General features: G+C 41.8%; 1 protein-coding gene across 5 annotated transcripts in view; it reads right to left on the bottom strand.

The window, feature by feature from the left end:
- Positions 1-2: 2 nt before the first annotated feature.
- EZH1 (enhancer of zeste 1 polycomb repressive complex 2 subunit) overlaps positions 3-27010 on the bottom strand; it is a 29344-nt gene continuing 2336 nt past the window's right edge. For 2 of the 5 annotated variants that reach the window (XM_080679728.1, XM_080679729.1), the window contains exons 2-21: positions 20034-20072; positions 19289-19416; positions 19041-19169; positions 17796-17915; positions 16307-16427; positions 14671-14847; positions 12727-12829; positions 12085-12248; positions 11611-11702; positions 10023-10203; positions 9030-9226; positions 7547-7638; positions 6550-6590; positions 5942-6067; positions 4805-4983; positions 4222-4317; positions 3720-3801; positions 3167-3247; positions 2620-2704; positions 3-2338 (exon numbers count right to left, since the gene is read on the bottom strand). In XM_080679728.1, the coding sequence (XP_080535854.1) occupies positions 2278-2338; positions 2620-2704; positions 3167-3247; positions 3720-3801; positions 4222-4317; positions 4805-4983; positions 5942-6067; positions 6550-6590; positions 7547-7638; positions 9030-9226; positions 10023-10203; positions 11611-11702; positions 12085-12248; positions 12727-12829; positions 14671-14847; positions 16307-16427; positions 17796-17915; positions 19041-19169; positions 19289-19405 (2244 nt within the window). In that variant the 5' untranslated portion in view covers positions 19406-19416; positions 20034-20072 and the 3' untranslated portion in view covers positions 3-2277. Of the gene's footprint in view, positions 2339-2619; positions 2705-3166; positions 3248-3719; positions 3802-4221; positions 4318-4804; positions 4984-5941; positions 6068-6549; positions 6591-7546; positions 7639-9029; positions 9227-10022; positions 10204-11610; positions 11703-12084; positions 12249-12726; positions 12830-14670; positions 14848-16306; positions 16428-17795; positions 17916-19040; positions 19170-19288; positions 19417-20033; positions 20159-27010 lie in introns of those variants that run through there. The other 3 variants (XM_080679726.1, XM_080679727.1, XM_080679725.1) reach the window with 3 other exon arrangements.

The raw sequence follows: 27010 nt of genomic DNA, 5'->3' as shown, positions 1-27010 counted from the left end.
TTGCCAAAATGGATTCTGCCACTTTATTCAGATAAGAGGTCACAAGCCACAGGACTTAAAGTGCGTGAAATTCACTGGCAATAAAGCCGCACATATACCAGCCTCCCCGGCCCCCGCCCCCCTCCCACCTTGCTCCATTCTTCATTACATGTCTGGGGGGAGGGGTTGACACCCGTCATTAAAGGTTGAGGACAGCAGGGAGAAAGGATGGGAATGCTAGAGGAACAGGAGTATTAGTGGTCTGAAAGTGGGGAAGGAGGAGGTTGACCACAGTGATTCTGCACACTGAGGCAAGGGTGGGGTCAGTCTAGCCTCTCAAAGGCTCGATGTAATTTTTCCCCACCTGTTCCTCACGGCCAGCCCCTGGCATTTCAGGCAGACCTAACTCCTCCTCCTCCATCTGTCTATGGTTTCCCCCTATAATTTATGAGTAATTCAGAGCCCACAGTCCAGCTAGAAGGTGCCCCCAATACACAATGATTACAAACCACAGCAGATACACATTTCAGAATCATGGTGGGGGCTGGCCCAATCAGTTGGGAAGAGGCTTCTGTCAGGCGCTGGCTGGGCATATGCCCTGCTGAGTGCATGTGCCCACAAGTGTGGTAAGTGAGAATAGGTGAGTGTGAGTGTAGGTGTGTGTACATGTTCCACAAAAACCCCTGGGCGGCTGCTTGGCCAGAGGGAATCCTATCTCTTGCTTCATGGGACAGCCAGTGGGGTTGGAGGAAGGGAATGGTCAGCACAGACTGGGAGAGAGGGTCGGATTCCCCAGAGGGGAGGGAGAAGCCTGCTCCCTATTCTAATACTCCCTAGGCCAGTCTGTACCTGCCCATGTCCTTTTTACCCAACACAATGCTCCTTATTCCCTGCCAGCTCAGCACACAGCCACAGACTCTCAGAGCTGGCCCTTTCCCATTAAATTCTTCTGTGTTAAGACAGCTCCTCTTACGAGGTGATGAGACAGAACCCCTCTTCTTCCCCCTACCCCAGGAAAGGGAATTGGGCAAGGACCTCGAGACATTAGCTTAAACTCTACCCCAATCTACAGCGCTTCTAAAAGAAATAAAGTGCTTTGCTCTGCATGAATCCCAGAGAAAATGGCACCACAGACTGGCACAGGTAGTCTTCTGGACACTTCAAATACCCTCTGCCAGCCTATAGTGCCCACATGATGCCATCCTAAACACGTGCAATTTGGGAGTCCCTCACCCACCTCCAAACACATACTGTCAACTCACCCTTTCCAACAGCAGGAGCTACAGACAGGAAAGTCAAACACACCGCCAGTCCCCCCCCAGTCCAGGCCTGTGCCCATCTACATGGAAGAGATAAATAACAGGGCTCCATGGGCTTGGCCTCTAAGGGGAATGGAAGGCCTGAAAACAACTACGGATCCAGGGAGCCAGAGTACTCACACCAGCCTGCATACCCCTCCACGCTTCTTCAATAGCAGCAGAATGCTTGCCTAGAGTTGCTACGCTAGAACTTTGGAAGGAGCTAACAGGGCACTGGCCCTTGCTCCAGGGCATCTGAAAACGTATCCATCTCCAGAATATTCAGAGGTTTCTCAAAGCCTGCTCGGCCTCAAGCTTAACAGTTTAATTACTATTGTCAGGCTGGTTCTCACTGTCCCTGGAAGGAGGGCATTTAGCTTTCCTTCTCCCAGCATTGAATATCTATACTTAGAACCCACTCTCAGGTTGAACCCTGCCAGGAAGGAAAAGGTAGTAAGGTGACCCACCTCCCCTCTGAATTCAGTCTCTGCTGCCTGCCAGGCTCACCTTTAACCCAGACCACTCATAAGCTCCAGGTACTAAACTTCACTTAGCCTGCCTTCTCCAGGTCTTAGGACCACGGAGAGATATGCTGGCAACCCAATTACATAAGGACCCTGGATTTGGAAAGTTATAATTACAGGCTAATGCTTGTTAGGAACCGCCCAAGTTGATTCCTGAGGCCCACCGCCTGGGTGACAAGAAATCACGCATACATCACCCACCTCCCACCTGTGCTCTCTTCCTCTGAGGCCTGAGATGCAACACTGACTTCTGCAACACTCTCTCCTGGGAGCCCAAGCCCTAGCTGCCTCTGCCTCCCCTCTCACTGAGACAGTTTTGTCTCTACTGGACACAGCTGAGGCCACACTACAGAGGAGTGGGTGGGGGTTTCTTGGTGTGAGAAACACATAGTGCAGGAAACTTGAGCAGCAGTGGTGTGTGCACGAAAGCAAAGACAGTGCTGCTACCATAAGCGCTGGCATGGAGCCCAGGAGGGCTAAAGGACATCAGTCTCCCTCTCGATCCCCACGTACTTGAGGGCATCAGCTTGGCTGTACCTGTCCCAGAGCAGGAGGAGGAACCAGATTACTATCAAGGCTTTTGTGATAAAAAAGATAGAGTCCCCTCCCATTTCACTTCCCCTCCCACTTCTTAAAGCAGTTTTCAATGCTCCCCTTCTGAGACAAGGCACCAGAAATCAGAACAAAGACAAAGCCCTGCCCACCATGAGATCCTCTCCTGCTTCCCTATCACTCACCTTAAGCCCCCAAATCAATTCCAACAGCCACCCTTCCCACCTTTGGGACCACCTCTCTAGGACCATTGCTAGCTGTCTCACCTGTAATCAAAGAAGAGCTCCTCGCCAGCTTGAATTGCCCTCTTGGCAAATATCCCAATCCGATGGTCCCCATTCACCATGACCACTGCAAACAGGACAGACCCAGGGCTAAGTTCCTAGTCAACCCCACGTCAAAAATCAGTAGTGATTCAGGGCTGATTTTCTCCAAATTCCCAGTGAAAACATAAAATGAAGTGGAATTAGAAAGTAGTCAATAGAGTTGCCTCTGTGCTTTCTTTCTTTTCTTTTCTTTTTTTTTTGCCTCTATGCTTTTAGATCTCTTTCTCTGGCTAGTGATATGGAGAAAGAATTATCTTTAAAAGACTCATGTTTGTGGAAAAAAATGTTTATAATGTATTCAGTAAAAAAAAAAAAAAAAGCAGATTATAAACCCGAGAGAGAGAATCAAAATGATACCAGACATTAATCATGATTATCTCTGGATAAAGAATAACTCAGCTATAAAAAAGTTAATAACGGATAGAGATCATAGTAAATGAAGCATACATCCCCAGTCCACCTCCCAGGTCAGTCACTGAGAACTCACCTTTGGCGTAACAGTTGGGGTTCACTGAATGGTTTGCAAATCGAATTTTGTTTCCTTTCCGGGTTGCATCCACTACAAAATCTGTATAAAGTAAACCAAGAAAGACCATGAACTCACCAGGCAACTCCACAGCTTCTTGAACCTGAATTTAAAATCAATCAAACAGTAACAGAAACAAGACGATCCAGTGGGAATTTTAGCAGGAGCTGGGAAAGCAGGCAGTATAAGAATGCACCTTCACATGGGAATACCCCCTTTGGGTCCCCGCTCCCCCCCCTTTTGCTGAAATTATGGATCTCCTCTTTCCATCTAGGGAGGGAGATTTCTGAGGTATAAGTGCTCAGTGCTCTGATTACAAACACAACCCGGAAATGGAAGTTCTCCCAAAGCAAGTGAACGGTGGCTCATGGTGTCTCTGAGTTCAATCTCACCACCTTGCTCTGAGCATCTGTTGGAAGATTCAGAGCTGATCTGAACCTGGACCAGAACAAGGGACATGTGGTAGGAAGACATACTCAAGACCACTTCGGGATGAGAAAGAGAGACTCCATACCATTGTTGAGGTTGAAGAGGAAGCTGGACATGTATTTGTCATAGACCTTCCCTCGTCGATCAGCCTCGTCTTGAGAGATGAGCTGCAGAAACAGACAAGGAACAAAAAGGAGGATGAGGTTGTCTGGTCAAGGCATGGTACCCTGTCCCTAGACAGGAGTGGGAGGGGCAGCGTCACATACAGGTGCTTACTGAGTAACATGATGAGAATCATAACATACCGAGCTCGGGTTATTTCCTTCCAATCCCTACCCAAGCTGGCCAGTGTTAAGGTTGAAGAGAGCCCCCCATCTGCCCCTCCTCTGTGTCCTGAACTGCCAGAGTCGAAGAAGAGTGGTTTGTTTCAGGATTGCAAACAGTTCTGTGGGATCCCCCGAGAGTCCACATGAGAACTCAGCTGAGTTATTTAGAGATTAATTCACAGAAGTCTGGACCACAGAAAATCAGGGTTTCTCATCAGCATTTCCCCAGATAAGAATGTGGGCCAAACCGATAGCACTCACCTCACCACAGTATTCAGAAATGAACTCATTCTTCTGCACAGACTCCTTAATGAAGGTGCCCCATCCGGCCACATCTGAGGGGGCCAGCAGCAGGTGCTGGGGAAGAGGGAGTCAAACCTCAGACTACAGGGTGTGTGCGTGCTGGGTGTGCATGTGTACGGTGGGCGGAGAGCATGGTGGAAAGAACTAGCAACTGTTCTTTAAGAGGATCTGAAAACAGAAAGGTCTAAGCCATTCTGTTCTGCTGGGAGGAAAAACAAAAAAGGGAGGTGGTGAAAGGAAACATGACCCCTCTTCCTTTAGGCCTGTGGACCTTCACTGCTAAGTGTCAAGTAAAAATAGACCACATCAGTGACCAGTCCACCCTCTCTGCTCCTTTCCATCGGGCTGGTTCAGGGGGTCACTTTTCTCATCCATCACTGGGACAGAAACCTTCATTAACTCAGTAAAAGTGTGTCGTTTAGGATTTACCAAGGACGTTCATGCACAAACCCTCGAAGGAGCCAGGAGAAACAGGCTGCTGGGGACTGTTCAGTCTTTCCCACTCCACTACCCGGCAAGCAATCCTGAGAAAAGCCCTCACCTTCTTGAGTCCTCGCTGGATGCTGCAGTTTTTACAGGAAACCACTTTGCAGTCCCAGTGCTCTGAGGCCCCACAGGTGAGACACAGGTCGGGGTCACACTCTCTCACGGCCAGATAGCAAGGACACTGCTTGGTATTGCACTGGGTCTTACAGCGACAGCCAGGGAAACGATTCTGACCTGGTGGGACAACAGGTAAGGTTAGGAAGAGAAGCAGGCTAGTGCTGGGTTTGACTCAAGGGACAGCAGAAAAGTAAATGTTATGTATTCAAGGATATTTGGCAAAATAGGAGACATTCCCTTCCCAATAATCATATACTCAAAAATTTTCCAAAGAACATGTAGTGCCTCCCAACATTCATGCCTGAGAGTGAAAAAAGCAGGCTTGACTATGGAGATATATTTCCTAGAGATTCCCCAACAATGCTCTCCCTCCTCCTCGGTGGAATTCGGAAGGGAGGTGGATAGTGCCCCCAGAAAATAAAATCAGTGTTTTTCACTGGTAAATTCTGATCATCAAAACAAAAACCACTTTGAGAAAATAATACATCCGTTCTATGCCACCCTCCTCCACCCACAGCCCTCCCCTCTGCTGTGGTTAAGATTGATAACTGCTACGGGTTAGAGGAGGTATTTCTAGCAGAACTGCCTGGACACCAAGTTCTGCAAGCTCTGGAGGCTGCCATCAAACTGCCTTGACGGGGGAAGGTCATGGCTAAAAGAGAAGCACTTTAGCCCCTATCCTACCTTCTGCTGACATACAGACCAACCCGATACTAAAATTCCAGATAGTAAACTAAAATATATACAGAATTGTAACCTGTACATGTTACAAAACATTCTGGAAAGGGAGGCTGTGACTGCACTGTAAGGAAAAAGATGCCCATGTTTCTTACTTCTGCCCTGGAAGGTAGAGTTGGGAAAGCACCTGTATAATGGTTGCTTTTAGAATCATACGCGTAAGGTTTTTTTAAAAATTACTTTTCCATATCTTAAGTCTCTTGCAGAATGCTTAAAACACAGCGAAGAGAATATCAAAAGGCCCATCAGCAGCAAAAGGCGCAGGAGGGGAGGGAAACGTGGGATGCATTGGGCTGGCTGTGTTGACAGACTACAGGAGAAAACGAAGAACTCTTACAGTCTGGGTTGCACTGGCAGAACTTCTCACAGAAATTCTGAGTCATGATGCAGGGGCAGGTGCTGTCGCAGGGGCGGTCTGGGTGGTCGCAGGGTTGGTAGTTGTACACTTGTGTGGAAGAGTTATCTAGAAGAGAAAAGAATAGACCAGGGCACTGCTGCACTCATGCTCCCTAGTGGCCATCCCTCTCAAGTGTCCGGGGGTGCTGACTCAAAGGCTTGTTCTACCATAACCTGGGATCCGCATCTAGCACCTGATGATGGCAGTCCTAGGTGATGGTTGTTCATAAGCTACAATGGCGTGATTTGTTTTGCGGCAAAAGTGTAGAAATAGTCCAGGACTATAGTGCAGCTATTCTGAACATTAAATGAAGTCTAGGATCTGGCACATGGCAAATCACGAAAGTCAGAGACCACAAGGCCCGTAACTCTACTGCCTAAGAGGTCTCCACAGCTGCAGCGAGAAGCTGAGCTGTTCTCAGCTGCTGCAGAAACACTGCAACCTGCGGAAGCGGTGTAGGGTCAACAAGTGCAGCTGCAGGTGGGGAGAGGATGTTCACAGTTCAGACCTCGAGCTGAACTGCGGAAGAAGGCCCTGCTGGAACCTACCTTTCTTCAGCTGAATTTTCCTGCAGTGTGCAGCCCACAACCTGAAAAAAGACAGGATGGGTCTGGGTCATGGTCCTGGGGAACTCTGCAGATTTGGGTAAAGGACAATGTGACCTACTCTGAGGAACTGCAGTTTGGTAATTGGGGAGTGTCCTCCCAAATCACTTCACCGGAGGCTTCTCTTCTAGTATAGGGAGGCTACAGTCCACCCCAAATCCAGCTGGCCTATGCCTCAACATTTAAGCATAAACAACCTCCCCTTAAACAAACATACATAAAATAAGAAACAGACACAAAACAAAACAAAACAAAACCCTCTATGTCTATTGTAATCTATTGTCCCTCCCTCTCCCCAGCCTTTGGGGAGGTGGAAATGTGGGGGCGTTTCAGGATGGGGAGTTGAGGAGGCTTTTCAGGAATATGCTCTAAGTGAAGGAACTGAGAGGGAGCAGCCACGGGGCCTTCCTTCTATACCTAGAATCTGTGTCAGTTCCTTTCTTCAATAGGTGATAGTCATTAGGGAACCAAGCCAGGCAGAATGTCAATTTAAAAACACAACAACAAAAAACAAAGAAAAAAAAATAAAAACACAACAAAAAACTTCCAACTCTAAGCAAAGGCTAGCTAGAAAACAGAGTTATTATGCAACTTAGAAAAATAATACAAGTGCCAAAAACAAAACAACCCTAGTCAGGGTTGAGAAGTGAGTACAGTGATTAACTAATCACCAACAAGGAAAATGGCCTCAATTGGAGCCATGAGGCCAGTTCATGTTCTGTTGGCCAGGAGCTTAAATGGAAAACCAAAGTTAGCTCATGATCAGGAGAAAGGCTGGGCCAAGGCATAGACCCACAGGGAGCACTGAGAAGGCTGGCCCTCAGTTATGCAATGCCAAACGGATGGGCAGTGGCTACAGAGAGAGGCAAATGGGAAGTCCAAGGGGAGGTCAAAGCACAGGGAACAGCCTGCCACAGAAAGTCCTTTGTCCAACCCTTGCCTGTGCTTTCTTTTCTTCTTCTGAGAAGGGTTCATGAGCTCATCTGTTGGCAGCTTCAGGATAAGTGATTCTTTGACTGCAAACTGAAAGACCTGGAAGAGAAATCAACAGAACCTGTCACTCCTTCTTGAGCTAGGCGGCCATATAAGTGGCCCAGCCAGGTGCTGGGCTTAGGAGGGTTCTAGAGAGCTCCCAGGCAGCTGACTGAGCATTTCCTCAGTCACGGGGAGACAGAGTGGCAATGGCTCTGAAGTTAATTCTTATTTATCCTGACTTGAGAAAGGAGAAATACTGAGCACAGTTATAGCTTTCCTGGTTAGTAGCTTTTATCCACTGTTCTGCCTACCAAACCCAGAGTGTGGGCAGATTTTTACCAACAGTATCTCTCTCTTCTTAGGAAGGGCAACTTTGTGTACCTTGTGTAACTGAGTAAGACCTGACATACACCAGCACTAGCTCCCTCTGCTGGTATAGAGGCATCACAGCCTTGACTACTCACTTCAGTAGGACAGCATTTCAGTAAAGCTGGTTCTCTTTCATTGTGCTTCTTTCCTTTATAGCATTCATTTTTAGCCTCCCAACGTCCCTCCACCCCAATTTTTTATTATAAGTCTTTTTGAGATTCTGTGAAAAGTATATATAGTCTCCTCAGGAAAATGTGCACAAAAATTGTTTTATGCCCAATTCAATAGATCTTTATGTTAACATGTGCCTCGGGAAATAGGCTTGAGCTCCACAATGAAAGCAAAGGGCACGTCAATTCATGGTTCTATTGCTTGTTCTAGGTAAAGGAAGCATGAAGAAGAGGGCACAGAGTCTCCCCTAGAAGTTAGGAGCCATGTGAGCAGGGCGCAAGCTCTGGTGTTTCTTTCTTGTTGGACGATTGGCTTTAACACCTATCTCCCTGGCTCGTTTCTACAGCGTGCTCCCACTGCAGTCTTGTTCTGCCTTCAGAGCATGAGTGGCTACTATCAAACCGTGATTCTAGTGACGGTATGAGTGAGAAGGGCGAGGGTCCAGGCCTAGCTTTTGGGGTTGTAATTAGAAAATCTTGTGATAGGATATTTGTAGAATAAAGCAATGAGGAGACTGATGGTAGAAACAGCACTGCAGCTGAGGAGAAAGAGCATACTAGATAAGAACATCCCCAGAAAGACCTGGGAGTCTAGGAAATGGATACACATTTAAAAGAAAATGTTGGAACCAAAAAAAGAAGCTAAGTGTGCTAAAACATCCAGAAAAGTTAGATTGTGGCTAAAGACAGAAATAAGAATTCAGCAAGGAGGAGAGCAGACCCCAAGCACTGCTAGGCCTGGCCTTTGCAGGAGGCCCCATGTTTGGAGACCCACTTCATGGCCCACTCACGAGGGACTGAGCCTGAGACAGTTTCTCTCCAGACAGGCAGCTTACAAGATGGCAAAGGGCTGACAGAGCAGTGAGGAAAGCAGGGCCCGAGTTTATTCCTGCTGCTTTCAGACAGTACCTGCTTGCACGTCTTAGTCCCCAGAAGCCTCGCTATTGAACAGAAGTTGTTGAAGTAGGTGCCATGAAAGACTCGAAAAAGAGATTCTTCAGCCCCAGTCCATTCCACAGGCTCCGAGGGTGCTTCCACTACACAGAGCTGAGGTGGGGCTGGACTAGCCTTCTGTTTTGTGGGGGTCTGACAGCGAGAGTTAGCCTCTAAGAGAGGAAGAAATAAGAGAAACAGAAGAAGGTGGAATGCAGTTGTGATCAGTAGCTGGCCGTAAACTCAGAAGTACTTTATTTAAAAGGCAGCCTAGTTAGGAACAAAAATATCCCGTCTCCACTGTTTATAGATAAACCTGTGGACAGAATTAACAATTTTATAAAAACACTAGAGGCCCGGTGCACGAAATTCATGCACGGAGGGGTGGGGGTGTCCCTCAGCCCGGCCTGCACCCTCTCGCAATTTGGGACCCCTTGGGGGATGTCTGACTGCCAGTTTAGGCTGGATCCCACAGGGATCCTTGCGAGATCAGGCCTAAACCAGCAGTCGGACATCCCTCTTGCAATCTGGGATTGCTAGCTCCTAACTGCTCACCTGCCTCTCTGCCTGATTACCCCTAACCCCTCTGCCTGCCTGCCTGATCACCCTTAACCACTTGTTTGCCTGCCTAATGGCCCCTAACCACTCACCTGCCTGCCTAATAGCCCTAACCACCTCTGCCTGCCTGCCTGTTCACCCTTAACCACTCTGCCTGCCTGCCTGATCGCCCCTAACTGCTCACTTGCCTGCCTGATCACTCCTAACCGTCTCTGCCTTGGCCCCCGCTGCAGTGGCTTTGTTTGGAAGGACATCCGGAATGATGTCCGGAAGGTCGTTCGGCTGTCCAGTCTAATTAGCATATTATGCTTTTATTATTATTATAGATAGTAATATTAAGTGTTAGATGGTGATCCTGGGTTTACCAGAATTCTTGTGTGGTAAGAAGAGATCATTTTCTGTTCACTGTACCTGAAGAACTGGAGGCCCAGTCATTGCCTGTGTCCCTGTCACTGTCCCCTTCTTTAGTCTCAGCCATAGCAGAGGCTGAAGTGTTGGAGCAGGAAGCACTGACCATGTGGTGCCTTCGCCGGCGCCGACCAGAGCACTTGGAACGGGGGTTGTGGAGCATGGCGTATTCCTTTGCTCCTTCCTGCAATGGACACATTACAGATAGAAAACTGGAGTAGGCCCAGAATCAACATATTTATTCCATCATCACAAACCATCTTCTTCACTATCTGTGCTTACGTGCAATGATCCTGTCTTTTGTTTGCTCTGTACCATACAAATGCGATCATCTAACAGCCATTTAGCAAACATTCTAAAAACTTAGAAACATATAGTACCTCTTCACAAAAGAGCTAACCTATAAAGCAATCTTAAAAAGATATAATCTATGCATTTTCAACTTTCCAGTGAGCTATATCTAAAATTCATTTGCATGTTAACTGTTTGGAACTTGAGAACACATTCTCCTGTAGTGGTAATGAGGTTGAGAGAGGGGAAGGGACTTGCTTGAGAGTATATAGCTAATTGTTCCAGAGTGGGAACAAGGATCAGGATTCTTCTGTTTCAATAATAAAATATGTAATCCCTGAATTTATGCAATATTACTACTTAATTTTGTAACTTCCCTCCAAACTAGTATATTAAATTTGGAGGAATACTGTTTCGTTACTTTATAGCTATGCTTTTTTTTTTTTTTTTTTAAAGACCAAATAACTATCGTTCAGCTTGATTATCTATCTTCTTACCAGACTTGGTTCCCAAAGATTTCTAGCTGTTTCTAAAAACTAAAACTACATGTAAATGATAAGCATTTACCATTAATAAGGATATTCAGAATAATATACTGTAGGCACTAAAGGAAATTCCAAAAGAAAAGTTTTAAAATGAATTGAATCTGATATTATGTGCCTATGCTATGATATGACACACACAGAATCACTTATAATATATTCTTCCTCAAAATATTTAACATAGCCCTGGCCAGGTAGTTCAGTTGGCTAGAGCATCGTCCTAATATACCAAGAGAGAGAAAAGCATCGATGTGAGGGATACACATCAATTGGTTGCCTCCCACACACGCCCAGGGGATCGAGACTGCAACCGAGGAATGTGCCCTTGACCATATCGAACCCAGGACCCTTCAGTCTGTGGGCCAATGCTCTATCTACTGAACCAAACTGGCTAGGGCTTTACTTATTTATTTTTAATCATTTTAGAGAGGAAGAGAGAGGGAGAGATAGAAACATCAATGATGAGAGAGAATCATTGATTGGCTGCCTCCTGCACACCCCCTACTGGGGATCTAGTCCGTAAGCCAGGCATATGTCCTGACCAGGAATCGAACCGTGACCTCCTGGGTCATAGGTCAATGCTCAACAACTGAGCCACACTGACGGGGAAGAAGTCATGTTTCATTTGCACTTTATAACCCCCAAGTGCTATGTACTGTCTCACTTGGTTTTGTGTTGCCAGGAACAGAAAGCCCAAGGACCATTTCCTGCTCAATTTTCAACAAAGTTAACAATAGTAGAACAGCTTAAGAACGTACCAGCAAAAGGAAGCAGTCTGTGCCACATGGTTCTGGTTCAATCTTGATTTCTTTGTTCTTGCGTTTATATACATTAGGGGTAGCATGAAAAGCTGGAAAACACAACACTGTCCTGTTTCCAACGATTCACCCACTTGACAGGATGGGGAGGAACAAAACTGAATTAGGGAGCTAGTGTAGGAGAATCTGGAGATAAACAGTTACCATCAAAGTGCACAAAATCCAATCATTTCTGATATCAACACAATCCTTTCAAAGCTAGGAGGTAGTCAGAAACAATCATGTTGCTGTTTATTCTGTCCTAACCATGCAAAGCATGTTGCACTATAACTGAACAAGTGAAAATAGATTAGTCCTTTGTAAAACCATCATCAGATCAGAAGCTGAGAATTCTATATGATAAACTAAAATAAAGAGAAGGAAGTGGTGGCTGGGAATAGAAAAAGGAGAGCATTTCAGAGTAGCCCCACTCACGGTGAAGGAAGCAGTCGTATTTAAAGCAGCGCCGGCAAAAAAGTGTGTGGAAGGAGTGCAGAGATTGCTCCCGCTGCACAGACTTGGCATTGGGGCCATCGATGTTGGGTGTGCACTGAGGGGGAAGTGCATTGGGGTCTGACATCTCTGTTAGCTCTCGGTACCTATTTAAGAAAAGAGAGATAAGAGTTCCTTCCAAGGGAATGTCTTAACCGAGAAAATACAGATTGAGTACTGAGGATCATCCAGGTACAGCTGGCCAAGAGAGTATGGGAGTTTTTGAGTCTTGTTGAGGATAGATTGGTGTATAACTGAGTTAGTACAACATTGTAATTATGCTGGGCTGGGCATATGCCTGAAAGGGAGGGAAATATTTAATAAGTATGGTGCTGGAGTAACTCTCCAGAAAAATGGCAGAAGTATAAGAAGTTCTCTGCCCAGACTTACTCAAAAGCCAGCAAACAATGACCCTTAATATGGGAATAGGTATTTAGGGTAAGCAACTAAGCAAAAAATAATGAGAAGTGTGGGAAAATCCTTATGCACTTACCATAAGCAAGGCTTTTTATTAACCAAATACAGGCTTGAATGAAAATTTTGCCTGATCACTCTACATGGCCTGAGAGGGTCAGCTTCCCCTACCTCTCCTTCATGTCATCTGGGACACCATTCTCAGGGAACATTGAGGCGATTGCACTGAAGATCATGTCATTTGGAAACTGTTTCTTGGAACTCTTTTTGTTGCCTGAATTAGAAAAGACAAAAAGCTCCTGAGTGCTATCTATAATCAGAACATGCAAACAAAGCTGTTTGGTCATTTTTTCTTTTGTCACAGCATTTTGATTAGAGCTGCTGTTGTTAATCCTCACCCAAGGATATTTTTCCATTGATTTTTAGGGAAAGTGGAAGAGAGAGGAAAAGACAGAGAGAAACATTGATGTGAGAGAAACACATTGATTGGTTGCCTCCTGCATGAGCCCTGACCAGGGCTCAGGCCCGGGAGGAGCCTGCAACAAAAGTAAGCAAGCACCTTTGACCAGAATCCAACCTGGGACCCTTTGGTCTGCAGGCTGACGCTCTATCCACTGAGCCAAACCAGCTAGGGCTAGAGCTGCTTTTTTAACCTAACCATTGGCTGCTTAGGAATATATAAGAAAGTCAAGGTTATCTAGACTTCTCTAATAGGCTACCAGTAAATAAGGAAATCAGAGTCTTCTACATATTAACAACAAAATCCACTGCCCAAGATAGAATATGGAGGTAAAAACCAGAGTTTTCATAGAGAGACCTGAATATAGAAGAATCCTACATGCTGAAGAACAAGACTGATATTATAACTTTATTACAATGAAAGAGACACTATTCCTGGACATATAGAATAATTAAGTAATGTAGAGTATAATTAAACATTAGTTAAATATTAACAACATGGAAAACTGTTCATGATATAAGATTAAATAAAAAGGGATAAAAATTACATGTGCATATATACATACATGTGGCATGATCACAATTTCACATAACACATACAAACATGTTGATTTAAATATGTACTTTAAAAAATTGAGATATATTTGACATACATTGTATATACATATTTTTTAATATTTTTAAAATTGATTTCAGAGAGCAAGGGAGAGGTAGAGAGTGATAGAAACATCACTGATAAGAGAGAATCACTGATCAGCTGCCTCCTGCATGCCCCTGACTGGGGATTGAGCCTGCAACCCGGGCATGTGCCCTTGACTGGAATCAAACCCAGGACCCTTCAGTCTGCAGGCCAATGCTCTATCCACTGAGCCAAACCAGCTAGGGCTTTATATATATATATTTTTTTTCCTTTTTTTACATTTTTTTTAGGTCTAGAAGGAAATTTAAAAAAATTTTTTTTATTGATTTCAGAGAAGAAGGGAAAGGGAGAGAGAGATATAAAGATCAATGATGAGAATCATTGATCGGCTGCCCCCTGAATACCCCCTACTGGGGATTGAGCCCACAACCCGGGCATGTGTCCTTCACCAGAATCGAACCTGGGCTGCAGGCCAATGCTCTATCCATTCAGCCAGATCAGCTAGGGCTAGAAGAAAATATTAATGCTGGCTATTCCTAGGCCCGATTACTAGTATAAGGCCATTTTATTTTGTTCTTTAAACTTCCCACGTTTTCCAAATATACCATTTTCTAATTAGAAGTTAATAATAATTATTCTCTAAGTTTCACTTTCTTCTCAGCTAGGTTACCCAAGCTATCTTAAGTTATGAGTGGAGAGGGAGAGGAGAAGGGAGGGGAGGGGAGGGAAGAGATATCAATTTGTTGTTCCAACTATTTATGCATTCATTTGTTGATTCTTTTTTTAAATATAAATTTTTTAAAAATTAATTTTGAGAGAGAGAGAGAGAAAAAAAACACACTGATTTGTTGTTCTAGTTATTTATGCATTCATTGGTTGATTCTTATATGTGCTCTGACCGGAGATTGAACCTGCAACCTTGGCATATCAGGATGACACTCTAACCAACTTAGCTACTTGGCCAGGGCCTCTCCCTGTTACTTAAAAAAGTCATATGAGGAAGAAGTGCTATTTACCTTCGATAGCATGTCGTTTTCTCTTTCTTGTTACTGGCAGATCTTCTTTGCTGTCATCTTGCTTTCCGTCTGAGGTGTCATTGTGCCCTTCCTCCTCCTCATCTGAGTATTGATTCAGGGCATCTACCAACTCCAGGAAAACAGCATCACTAATCAGGACAGATCCAGGAATCATCTCTGAAACATAAGGATTAAATGGATGAACAGTGGTTGTTTCATATTCCATTAGTCCTCCTAGGAAAGTTTTGTTGTATTCACTCCTGAGGCCCAGGTAGATAACATGTGTACATTTTTATATGGACACCAGGGGATTACAATAATTTGATTGGCTCTTACAGCTGCAATAGTTCAGCTGACCAGTGGAAAATCCAGTTATAAATTTTATTCTTTTTTTAAAAAATATATTTTATTTATTTTTTACAGAGAGGAAGGGAGAGGGATAGAGAGTTAGAAACATTGATGAGAGAGAAACATCAATCAGCTGCCTCCTGCACACTCCTCACACTCCTCACTGGGGACGTGCCCACAACCAAGGTACATGTCCTTGACCGGAATCGAACCTGGGACCCCCCAGTCCGCAGGCCGACGCTCTATCCACCGAGCCAAACCCGTCAGGGCTATATTTTGTTCTTACTGGAGTACTTCACTTCCGCAGACACAGAATCTCACAGAAATGTGCAAACAATACAAATGTGACAGAAAAAGAATTATAAAATAAAAATATACTTGGTTTTTCTGTTAACTGGTCAGTAGTGACTGCTTTGAATAAAAAGATAGCATTTTTTTCCCCTAAAATCTAGGGGGTTATACTACATCTTAGGAGAAAGTCTTTGGACACTAGAGGGCATAGTGGATAAATGCATTCAACAGCACCGTAACACCTAAAATTGTCAAAAAAGCAAATCCATGGGGAGTCTCTCCCTATCTTCCCAGTTCTTGTACACTAACAGCCTTTTCAAAAACTACTTCTAAAACTACAACTAAATCCAAATGACTTTCTTTTAGGAAAGTCAGGATATTATAACCAATTTCTGAGAGATACAGGGGATATCTGGATCAAAGTCATAGGACAGAGAGGTTATGCTCATTGCCATTCTCAGAGAAAGGAAAATGAAGAGAAATGTCTTTGGATGGATTTACGAAAAACTTCTAAAATCAAACTTATTTGTACACTGAACTTTCTCTCTCGTCACTGATTACTATATGATCCTTTTATGTCCAAACTCCTTTTAAAATTTAACTGGAAATTCTTTAATATAAAATTTCTACTCTCAGCCACGTGATTATACTGAAATATTCTTTTTTTAAAAATATATTTTATTAATTTTTTACAGAGAGGAAGGGAGAAGGAAAGAGAGTTAGAAACATTGATGAGAGAGAAACATCAATCAGCTGCCTCCTGCACACCTCCTACTGGGGATGTGCCCGCAACCAAGGTACATGCCCTTGACCGGAATTGAACCTGGGACCCTTCAGTCCGCAGGCTGACGCTCTATGCACTGAGCCAAACCGGTTAGGGCTACACTGAAATATTCTTTAGTGTGTATACCGTAAGGCAGGAGATAAGAGGAAGATGATGGACCAAAGAACAGGCACCATTCTAACAGTTTTCTCACGAAGAGCCCAGCACCATTACCTTCTTCACCGTGTACTTTCCCATCGTAGTTATTGATCAGCTCTTCAATGAAAGTCTCATCTTCTTCTTTCACCTCATCTCCCATGTAGGGAATATTGCACAAAACTGTCTCATCTTCTACCTGAAATCAAACCAGATGTGATTTCTTCCATGAATCGACTATGCACCTCCTCTTTTCTACTTAATGAAATATTTGCTGAGCCTTTTTGCTACCTGAATCTCCTGAAAATGACTTTGGTCACAGTGGCCTGAGTTTAAAAACCTGGTTATTTTGTTTTGTCAACAAAACCTCAAATGAAGAGGGCAATGCTACTTTTAGGGGGGGGGGAAGTAAGTTTAACTACAGGAGGATATTAACTACCAAACGGTTTGCATGATACTAATAAAGCTATTTCCACTAACACCTAAAATTTGGTAGTACATTTGTTTTTCACAGTGATTCCATCATCACTTTTTATTCACTAAACATTATTGTGAAATAGGTATGAATATCACCTAAACAACAGTTTAAAAAGTCTTCAATTCTAATTCTTCTCATACATAGAGATTAAATGAGATGGATGGCTTCCAAAAATATAATCTGCAATATAACTAAAATATTTAGAACAGAAACTGGGCAACCATAAATTTTTGGATATTCTATTATATACTCTAAGACTAACCACTCTAATAATCATAATAACAAATATGATTATAATTCATGTCACTTACACTCAGTAGGAACCTAAAGTCAATCACAATGTATGAACTACAATATTTTCTGGTAATAAGCAATACTAATGGATTTTTCCTTTTTTTGATTCAACAGTGAACACAGTCATTCTTAAATCCTCAAGTATCAGAGTAAAATTACTCTGAAATTTAATTCTGAGGATTCCCTTCTGTAAACCCATATTTTATTCTGCTGAATTGTTATCTGTCACCAGGCAGATGATAAGCTATGGCAGTATTTAGAGACTGCTTATCAGTACCACAAAAAACCCTAGTAGGAGTTAGCATAAAGGCCCAGATGAAAGGATTGTGGATCCCTGTGCACCTCATTTATCTCAGTTGCTTTCATAGCATCTTGACTTTACAGGATTTAGAAAGGATTGAGCCATCAGCAGGGAGTTGTCAACCTGCTTGAGCCTCAAGTGTCTGACTTAGACTGCATTTAATTGCACATGTTATAAAATTGGACAAGGTAGTAAGGGAAAATTGGAGTCTTGCCCAGTCTCACTCATTCAAAAAAAAAAAAAAAAAAAAAAAAAAAGAAAGAAAGAAAGAAAAAAGAACCATCATCAGTGCAGAAGTATACGTCAGAGCGCAAATACCTACCAAGTTAGAGCAACTTGCAATATACTTTTTAAATTACTCTAAAAGCATTCTGCCCTGCATGTCCAAGCTTTGTTACATATACTGACAATATTTATCTTAAGAGGAGTGCCAGCATATTAACATAAGAAAATCATAGAGTTTAAATAATTATCACATTGCTTTCAATACATACCATAAAGTTCTGCTGGAGCGGGGACCAGGAATACATAATGGGAACCAATGCAACTGTGTTCAGAGACCGCATTAGCATATGTTGGCTTGCAAATCCCGGGAAAATGCTGTCAATGGTACACTGAAATATAAACAATGATATGGAGAGGGAAAGGCAAGCACACAACTCGAGAGAATTGGAGTTTCCTTCCAAAATGATCCCAGTAGCCTTCTAGTTCTTTCAAATAAATAAGCTGAGGGTTTTGTAACAGTTTCTAAAAGGAACCACTATAAACCTGTGGAAAGTAGGAACTATCTCTTATTCACCTTTGTATCCTCTACCGAATCCAGCACATACTCAATGATGTTTATTTCAAACCCCACACTTGATGTTTATTTCAACCTAAAACTGTTGGTCTCTTTGGGCTGTACATAAGAGCAGAGGACCTCTGAAAGTCCTAAGAGATGAGGAGGAAGATGAGGAAGTTTTCCTGAAGACCTAAACTTTAAGGAAGCGGACCTCAACTTAGCTGCACAGGTGATGGGGACAGTACAGGGGGAAGCAAATGAAAGTATAGTCATATTTTGCTTTGGAAAATAAAGTTACTCTTAATATGCTCCCTGATTTTTATATCTTAAAATTATTATCTCTTTAGGAAACTAATATATGTGTAAATTTACAATAAGGAATATCCCTTTTTTTTTTTAATATATTTTATTGATTTTTTACAGAGAGGAAGGAAGAGTGATAGTCAGAAACATCGATGAGAGAGAAACATCGACCAGCTGCCTCCTGCACACCTCCCACTGGGGATGTGCCCGCAACCAAGTTACATGCCCTTGACCGGAATCGAACCTGGGACCTTTCAGTCCGCAGGCTGACGCTCTATCCACTGAGCCAAACCGGTTTTGGCGGGATATCCCTTTGATCAATATATTCCTGTCCATTATCCAAGGCATTTTTTTTTCCAGTATCAAAATGCGGAAAGTGCCAAACCAGGCACAAAAAATGGTTGATTTGAAGCCTGAACATACAACCCAGGAAAGTAGACAGCAAATGTATTGTTTTTTTATCTATGAAAAACTCATGATTATGCTCATTAACTGAGGAGAACAACAGGCAAAAAGGTTCTTTAAGCTACAGATTTACCATTCCGGTTATTCAAAGTTTACTGTAACAACTGTACCCATTATCTTTACTCATTTTCTAATCACAAATACAAGTCCAAGGAAGAGAGGAAGGCTGAGCTTAGATACCCAGAAGTACCTTTTTGAGAAAAGGATGCCCACTCAGAGGCTTCATCAACTGAACAGGTTGAACACGTAGCTTCTTCCATTCTTCATTGAGGATCTGGGTTTTTTCTTGAACCTTTGCAAAATTTGCTACATACAGAGCCTAGCAAAGGCAAGAAAAAAGTAGTTAGGATTTCAAGAGAAGAGTTGAAAAAATTCAACCCCTCCACAATGGATCAATATGTTAAAATACAGAACCTTTCACTTGGAAATTATTTTTACCTTTGCACCCATATTTGCCTGAAGCCGTTTAAGTTGTCGAAGTCTCATGTATTCAGACTTAACCTTTCTTTTCCAATAAGTGATACATTTGGAAGTTGGGGCATTTGGTATATCCATTTTGCTGTAATCTAAGAGAGAAAGAGATGAGAAATAGCATTTTATAGCCTGGAAATGAAGCATTCCTCAAACTCAACCACTGTCAGTTATACTTTCATTCCTACTATATATATTCATAAAAACATACACTTAAAGAACCCAAATCCATGAGTTCAACAGGAAGTTTCAATTAAAAGATTTCATGTCTGCAATTCCTGATCTTATTACCACCCTAACCCCCAACTGAGCGGACACAGATGGAAGATGTTCTGCAGGGCAGGGGGAAGGCTGGGGGATATGTTTAGCAGCCGCCTCCTCCCATACCTCAAGAAGCTGTCTCACAGATATTTAGGAACTTGGATTACTTGGAATTTTGAAGCCTGCTTACTACCATGATTAAGAGAAATGTTCAGCAAGAATTAAATTAATATCAAAGAGGTGCATGGAAACATCCACACTATAAAACTGTACCTGCCAAATTATCTAAATCTACCACACCCTTAGCAATAAAGGGTGGACATGACAACAGCATAATTACATCTCAAAGTCAACAGCAAGACATTTAGAAATATATAACGCTGTAAATAACTTTTTGTGTGTGTTTGAGTAAAAAGTCACAGTTTTAAAGAAGTGCTTATACTCTACCTACCTCAGAATGCAAGGGGAAGTGTCCAGTATAATGTGCCTTCTGTTCTTCAGAGGAATGGTAAGACATAAAGGCAAAACAAATACTCAGCTTTTCAAAAGAGAATAGACAGTTTTTAAGTCAGTGGAGCATATTTAGACCCTGATACCTTCAGTAGGATGCTCTCCCATAACTATGAAGAGTTTGAGGTCTCTGCTACCATTATTTCTGCATGTAAGTCGGGTCTGAATAACACTTGATGCCATTGGGGAGGGTCCTTTAAACTCTATCCTTCCAGTCATGTGTACAAATATATTCTCACAATTACCATGTTTGCTATTTTGCTTTTCTGAACCAGTTTCCAGGCTCAGCTTGCAGGCCGCCCATCAATTATTTTAGAGAAAGAACAAATTTTGTGTGCATGTGAAAATTCAATAAAATCTATAGGAATATGTTTTTACTCTATAGTAATAACTATTTAGGTTTCCTAGAGAACTAGTTTAATTCATTTCACTTAAAATTTTAAGTTTCTGAATAGATTACAAGGAGCTATGAAGAGCCAAAATCTGAAACAGAAACTAAAGTTTCAGGCCTTGTTTTTTAAAATTTCTGGAAAAAAAAACAAGGTTTTCTTTTGGAGTTTAATATCATATTTCTCCTAATGGATCATTTAAAAATTATCTGCCTTTCCCCATAAGAATTGATAGCACAGACAAGAAAACAGCAAAATTTAACCCACTATCACACATACGCCACAATCAGATCATGATCATGTTATCTCATGCACATGGGCTTTGATGAACCAAACAGATTGGTATAATGCTATTAGAAATTTAGAGCATAAGTAAAGGAAGGAAGGAATAGCAAAACACAGATTCACTGTGTTTACTAAAACGCAACCAAGTGATTCAAGCTTGTAAAAACAGAATTCCCTGTGAGTTAATCATTATCTCTCTGGAAGAAGAGAATGAAACAACATAATCTAGGAATTTGAATCCAAGAGTGCTCAGATGATGGGATATAAAAAAAGTAAGCTGCCGAGACCGGTTTGGCTCAGTGGATAGAGCGTCGGCCTGCGGACTGAAGGGTCCCGGGTTCGATTCCGGTCAAGGGCATGTACCTTGGTTGCGGGCACATCCCCAGTGGGGGGTGTGCAGGAGGCAGCTGATCGATGTTTCTCTCTCATCGATGTTTCTAGCTCTCTATCCCTCTCCCTTCCTCTCTGTGAAATATCAATAAAATATATTAAAAAAAAAAAAAAAAGTAAGCTGACCTGAATTTCTTTCCTACAAATTGCCCCACCTCTCTTCCTCCTACATCTCTTAAATAGTTCTCATTCCTTTATGGAATGGGGTCAAAAGAGGGCCTCTTTTTGACTGATAAAACTATACATCACACATGTAATATTAAGTAGTTGTTCATATACTGTCTGCCGAATAATGAATAGTCTACTCCAGGAAATGAAAAAATGGTTCAAATATAAGACAAAACTGCCTCCCCGAGAAACTTTAGGTTATCCTTATTGAGATGCAAATAACCCAAATGTTACGGATCACAATTTGGTCAATCATCATAACCTCCTTAAAAAATGGGTTTTAATTGCAATCTCTTTCCCATTCTTTTTGGAACTCATTTCCCTTTTTGAAATAGTGAGCTTAGGGCAGTCTGCTGTAGCCATTAGAAACTGGAGATCAAGTAATGGAAAATAATAAACAGACTGTCAAATTACAGCGGGAAGGTTAGGGAGAGGTGGGGGAAATAAGAGATCAACCGAAGGACTTATATGCATGCATGTAAGAATAACCAATGGATGCAAAACATTGGGGGGTGAGGGCATGTATGGGAGTGGGGTGGGGGGGCAATGGTAAGATATGTACACATATAATACCTTAATAATAAATAAATAAATAAATAAATAAATAAATAAATAAATAAATAAAATCCACAGTTGCCTCTGTGTGTGTGTGTGTTTAGATTTCTTAGAGGAGATGGCCACAGAGAAATATCAGTATTTTTTATTAAAGAAAGGAGTTATAACTGACATGTAATATCCTACAGCATGTCAAGAGTTGACAGTATACACATATACATGAAAATGCCATTATTTTAACCAACCATAATGTAAAATAAGCCATACTTCCTCCTTTTACAATAAAAATGGTATTTGAGTTTCATGTGACTGTGAAGTAATATTTATTTTGCTTTGCTTTTTAATGGGTCTTCAATGTTTCTAAAAGTTTATTTGGCAGTCAGTCCCCACAGAGTGTATGAGGAAGATGAGACATACTATTTGGAACAGATAGGTATGATTAAAACAAACATCTGAAACACAGCCATAAGGCTGGTTCTCAAAGCATCTGGACACTAACCAACAACTATCACTTCAGATTTTTTTTAAAGCAAACAAACAAAACAGTAAGCACTCCCTAGAGCAGATTTGGAGAAAGAGGCTCATACATCTTGGGCAATGGGAATGGCACGTAAAAAATACCTTGTATTTCTACTAGATCTGTTCTTTAGTTCTTAGACATGCAAAACAACATTTATATGTCAGTTAACTACTAAGCCATTACTTAAGAGCTTTTTATTCTATTCACTTAGTTCACTTATACATTGAAAATAAACTTCAAAACATACTGTTTTGGTCAAGAAGTTTAAAATTGTCTTTATATAAATAATGCCAAAACTCAATAAGATAAGCAACCCGATAAAAATGACAAAAGAAAAAAAACCCTGAGTAGATACTGCACCAAAAAAGATATAGAAATGGCAAAACAGCACACAAAAAGATGCTCAATACTCTTAGTCATTAGAAGAAATGCAAATCAAAACCACAAGGATGTACTATTACAACCCACTAAAATGGCAAAAATAAAAAAGGTTGATAATATCAATTGTTGGTAAGGATGTGGAGCAAATTGGTATCCTCATACATTGGTGGTGGAAATGCAAAATGGTACAGCCACTTTGGAAAACAGTTGGCCAGTTTAAAAAAAAAAGTTAAATATATACTTACCATATAACCTGACATACAATTTCTAATTATCCAAGATAAATGAAAATATATGTCCCCACAAAGATCTGTACACAATGTTCATAGCATCTTTATTCAGAATAGCCAAAAAGTGGAAACAAGACAAATATGGATTTGCAAATGGATACAAAGTGCAGCATATATATACAACTGAATACTCTGTAATAAAAAAGGAATGAACAGTTCCCATACATGCACAACACATCTCAAAAACTTTATGCTAGCCCTGACCCGTTTGGCTCAGTGGATAGAGCATCGGCCTGCGGACTGAAGGGTCCCAGGTTCAATTCCGGTCAAGGGCATGTACCTTGGTTGCGGGCACATCCCCAGTAGGGGGTGTGCAAGAGGCAGTTGATCGATGTTTCTCTCTCATGGATGTTTCTAACTCTCTATCCCTCTCCCTTCCTCTCTCTGTAAAACATCAATAAAATATATTTAAAAAAAAAAAACTTTATGCTAAGTGAAAGAAATCAAACACAAAAAAAATGACATACTATATGACTCCACATACATGACATTCTACTAGAATATTTCTAGAAAGGGCAAGTCTAGAAAGTGACAGAGAGTAGATCAATGGTTGTCAGGGGCTGGGGTAGGGGAAAGCAATTAAAAGGAAAGGAGCATAGCCCTAGCCAGTTAGGCTCAATGGATAGAACATTGGCCCACGGACTGAAGCGTCCCGGGTTTGGTTCCTGTCAAGGGCACATACCAAGGATGCAGGCTTCATCTGGCCTTGGTCACCCCTGGTTGGGGTGCAACCAATCCGTGTGTGTCTCTCTCACCTCTCACATTGATGTTTCTCTCTCTCCCCTTCCCTTCCCCTCTAAAATAAAAAAGGAAAGGAGCATAACCCAGCCGGTGTGGCTCTTTGGTTGAGCACTGACCCAGGAACCAAGAGGTTTGGTGCCCAGTCAGGGCACATGCCAGGATTGCAGGCTTGCTCCCCAATAGGGGATGTGCAGGAGAAAGCCAATCAATGATTCTCTCATCACTGATGTTTCTAATCCTCTCTCCCTCTCCCTCTCTGAAGTCAATAAAAACATTTTTTTTTTTTTTTAAGGAAAGGAGCATAAAGGCACTTTTTTGGGATGATAAAAATGTTTTATAACTTGGTTGTGATGATGGTGATTTGACTATGTACTTTCATGAAAACTTGCTGTACTATATACATAAATGATTAACTTATTGTACATAAAATTTTACCTCAGTAATGCTGATTAAAGAAAAAATAAGTCTTTCTTGATGACCTGTTAATCCAGTATTTCCCAGAGACTTACTATTAAAAATAGTAGGCAATTTCACCTTTTTAAAAAATATATATTTTATTGATTTTTTACAGAAAGGAAGGGAGAGGGAGAGAGAGCCAGAAACATAGATGAGAGAGAAACATCAATCAGCTGCCTCCTGCACACCCCCTACTGGGGATGTGCCCGCAATCAAGGTACATGCCCTTGGGCGAATCGAACCCGGGACCCTTGAGTCCGCAGGCCGATGCTCTATCCACTGAGCCAAACCGGTCAGGGCCAATTTCACCTTTAAAAAAAACCTCTTGAGTGACTTCAGAATGAATAATAGAATGATCAATATTGGTTCAATCACTATAAAAAATGTTACATGTATACTACTGTAAGATGTTCATAATACAGGAAATGGGATGTGGGTTATATGGGAACTCCCTGTAATATCTTTATAATGTTTTTGTAAATCTAAAACTGTTTTAAGAAAATAAGGTTTTTTAAAAAATTGGTAATTGGAAATGTTAACTACCTATTTACAAGTCAGATATCTACAGGAAAAGAAAGCTATAAAAATTTGGAAATCTTTCCCCAGAAAATTTGGTCTCAATTTGCTTCAAAGGCTAAACCTAGAATGTAGTTTGTCACTAGTTGAAAATGGGAAAACATTATTAAAATATTTGGACATAAAACATTTAAGGAACAATATCCTTAAACTCAGAGAGATTGAAATCAGAATATAAAAGTTCCAAACTATGAAATTCTTTCATCCACATAAAGGTGTTTGTTTACAGAAGCTTATCTTAGGGTCAAGTTCAACGTCTTTACTACTTTCTCTTTTAGAACAAATAATTTTTGTTAATGCCTGGGTAAATTACACTGTAGATGTTTAAATTTTCCATCTCATTCTTTCCTTTTCACTTTATGGTGGAGTTGAAACATAAACAATAGGGGTGAATCTACCTCTGCCAACAGCTCTAGTAAAGCATAATGAGTTATTCTGGTGATGACCAATTTCATCAGCATTCCTGTTAAAATCAACTCTGTGGCTAGGTATATAATGATCGATCCTTCAAGTAAGATCTATTAAACACATCTTTAATTTATACTCTCCCACTCCTCCAAGATATTTATATTTGTTATTAGTTTGAGGTTCTGGGCACCATACACATAGAAAAAAACCTTACTAACAGGAAGCTGTGAAATTTTTTTCCTGAATTCTTATGGAATATAAAATTATACCACTAGCCCTAACCGGTTTGGCTCAGTGGATAGAGCGTCGACCTGCCAACTGAAGGGTCCCGTGTTCGATTCCGGTCAAGGGCATGTACCTTGGTTGCGGGCACATCCCCAGTAGGGGGTGTGCGGGAGGCAGCTGATCGATGTTTCTCTCTCATCGATGTTTCTGGCTCTCTATCCCTCTCCCTTCCTCTCTGTAAAAAATCAATAAAAATAAAAAAATTAGCCCTAACCGGTTTGGCTCAGTGGATAGAGCGTCGGCCTGCGGACTGAGAGGTCCCAGGTTCGATTCTGGTCAAGGGCATGTACGTGGGTTGCGGGCACATCCCCAGTAGGAGGTGTGCAGGAGGCAGCTGATCGATGTTTCTCTCTCATTGATGTTTCTAACTCTCTACCTCTCTCCCTTCCTCTCTGTAAAAAAACAATAAAATATATTTTAAAAAAAGAGTAAAAAAAATAAAAATAAAAAATTATACCAATATTTTTTAGTATTGCTTTATTAAGAAAATAAGGTCATTTGCACTAGAGACAATGGTGATAAAAATCAAAGCAGGATTAATTTTTATGAGACCCAACAGATATACAACAATCTATATATTCTATATATACAAAAGCCTAATATGCAAATTGTCCCCATGGGAGTTCAATGGGGAGACCAATCACTTGCTATGATGTGTACTGACCACCAGGAGGCGGCGCTGAAGGAAGGCAGGCCCTGGTCGTCAGCCAGCAGCCAGGGAAGGGAGGCCCTGGACAGCAGCCAGGGAAAGGAGGCCGTGGCCGACAGCCAGAAGGCCTAGGGACCCTACCCGTGCATGAATTTCATGCACTGGGCCTCTAGTGATTTATAATAGTTAAAGCAATCTCCTAACAGAATCAGCTCCATCTTGGCTGATTCTGTACTACACTAGCACAAAGTTTAATACCTAGTGATTAATACTTAATACTGCTCATTATCATTCAATAAAACAAGACAGTTTCAGTTATTCCATTTTGAAACAAAGTATTAGGGTGTGTCAGAGAACACAACACACCAGAAGCACTTAACTCCAATTATCCATTAAGTAATTCTTTTTTTAAAAAATATTTTATTGATTTTTTACAGAGAGGAAGGAAGAGGGATAGAGAGCTAGAAACATCGATGAGAGAAACATCGATCAGCTGCCTCCTGCACACCTCCTACTGGGGATGTGCCCGCAACCAAGTTACATGCCCTTGACCGGAATCGAACCTGGGACCCTCCAGTCTGCAGGCTGATGCTCTATCCACTGAGCCAAACCGGTTTTGGCACCATTAAATAATTCTTGACTTTTGGGTTTGGAGCACTGAAGTCCCAACTGACAGTTTGATGGATTGCAAAGGTATAAAAGAGCCCAAAACACAATCTGAACAAATTTAAAAAGAAAAAACAACAACTGGGACTTTCTAGAATGGAGGTATCCCCTAAGAGCAGTTTTTCTTTTTTAAATCCACCCCCTCAATCCTAATCTAAC

This window comes from Plecotus auritus (genome assembly GCF_963455305.1).
Source record: "Plecotus auritus genome assembly, chromosome: 7".
In the NCBI taxonomy this organism is placed as follows: Eukaryota; Metazoa; Chordata; class Mammalia; order Chiroptera; family Vespertilionidae; genus Plecotus; species Plecotus auritus.
This window is presented reverse-complemented; position numbering and strand designations above follow the sequence as displayed.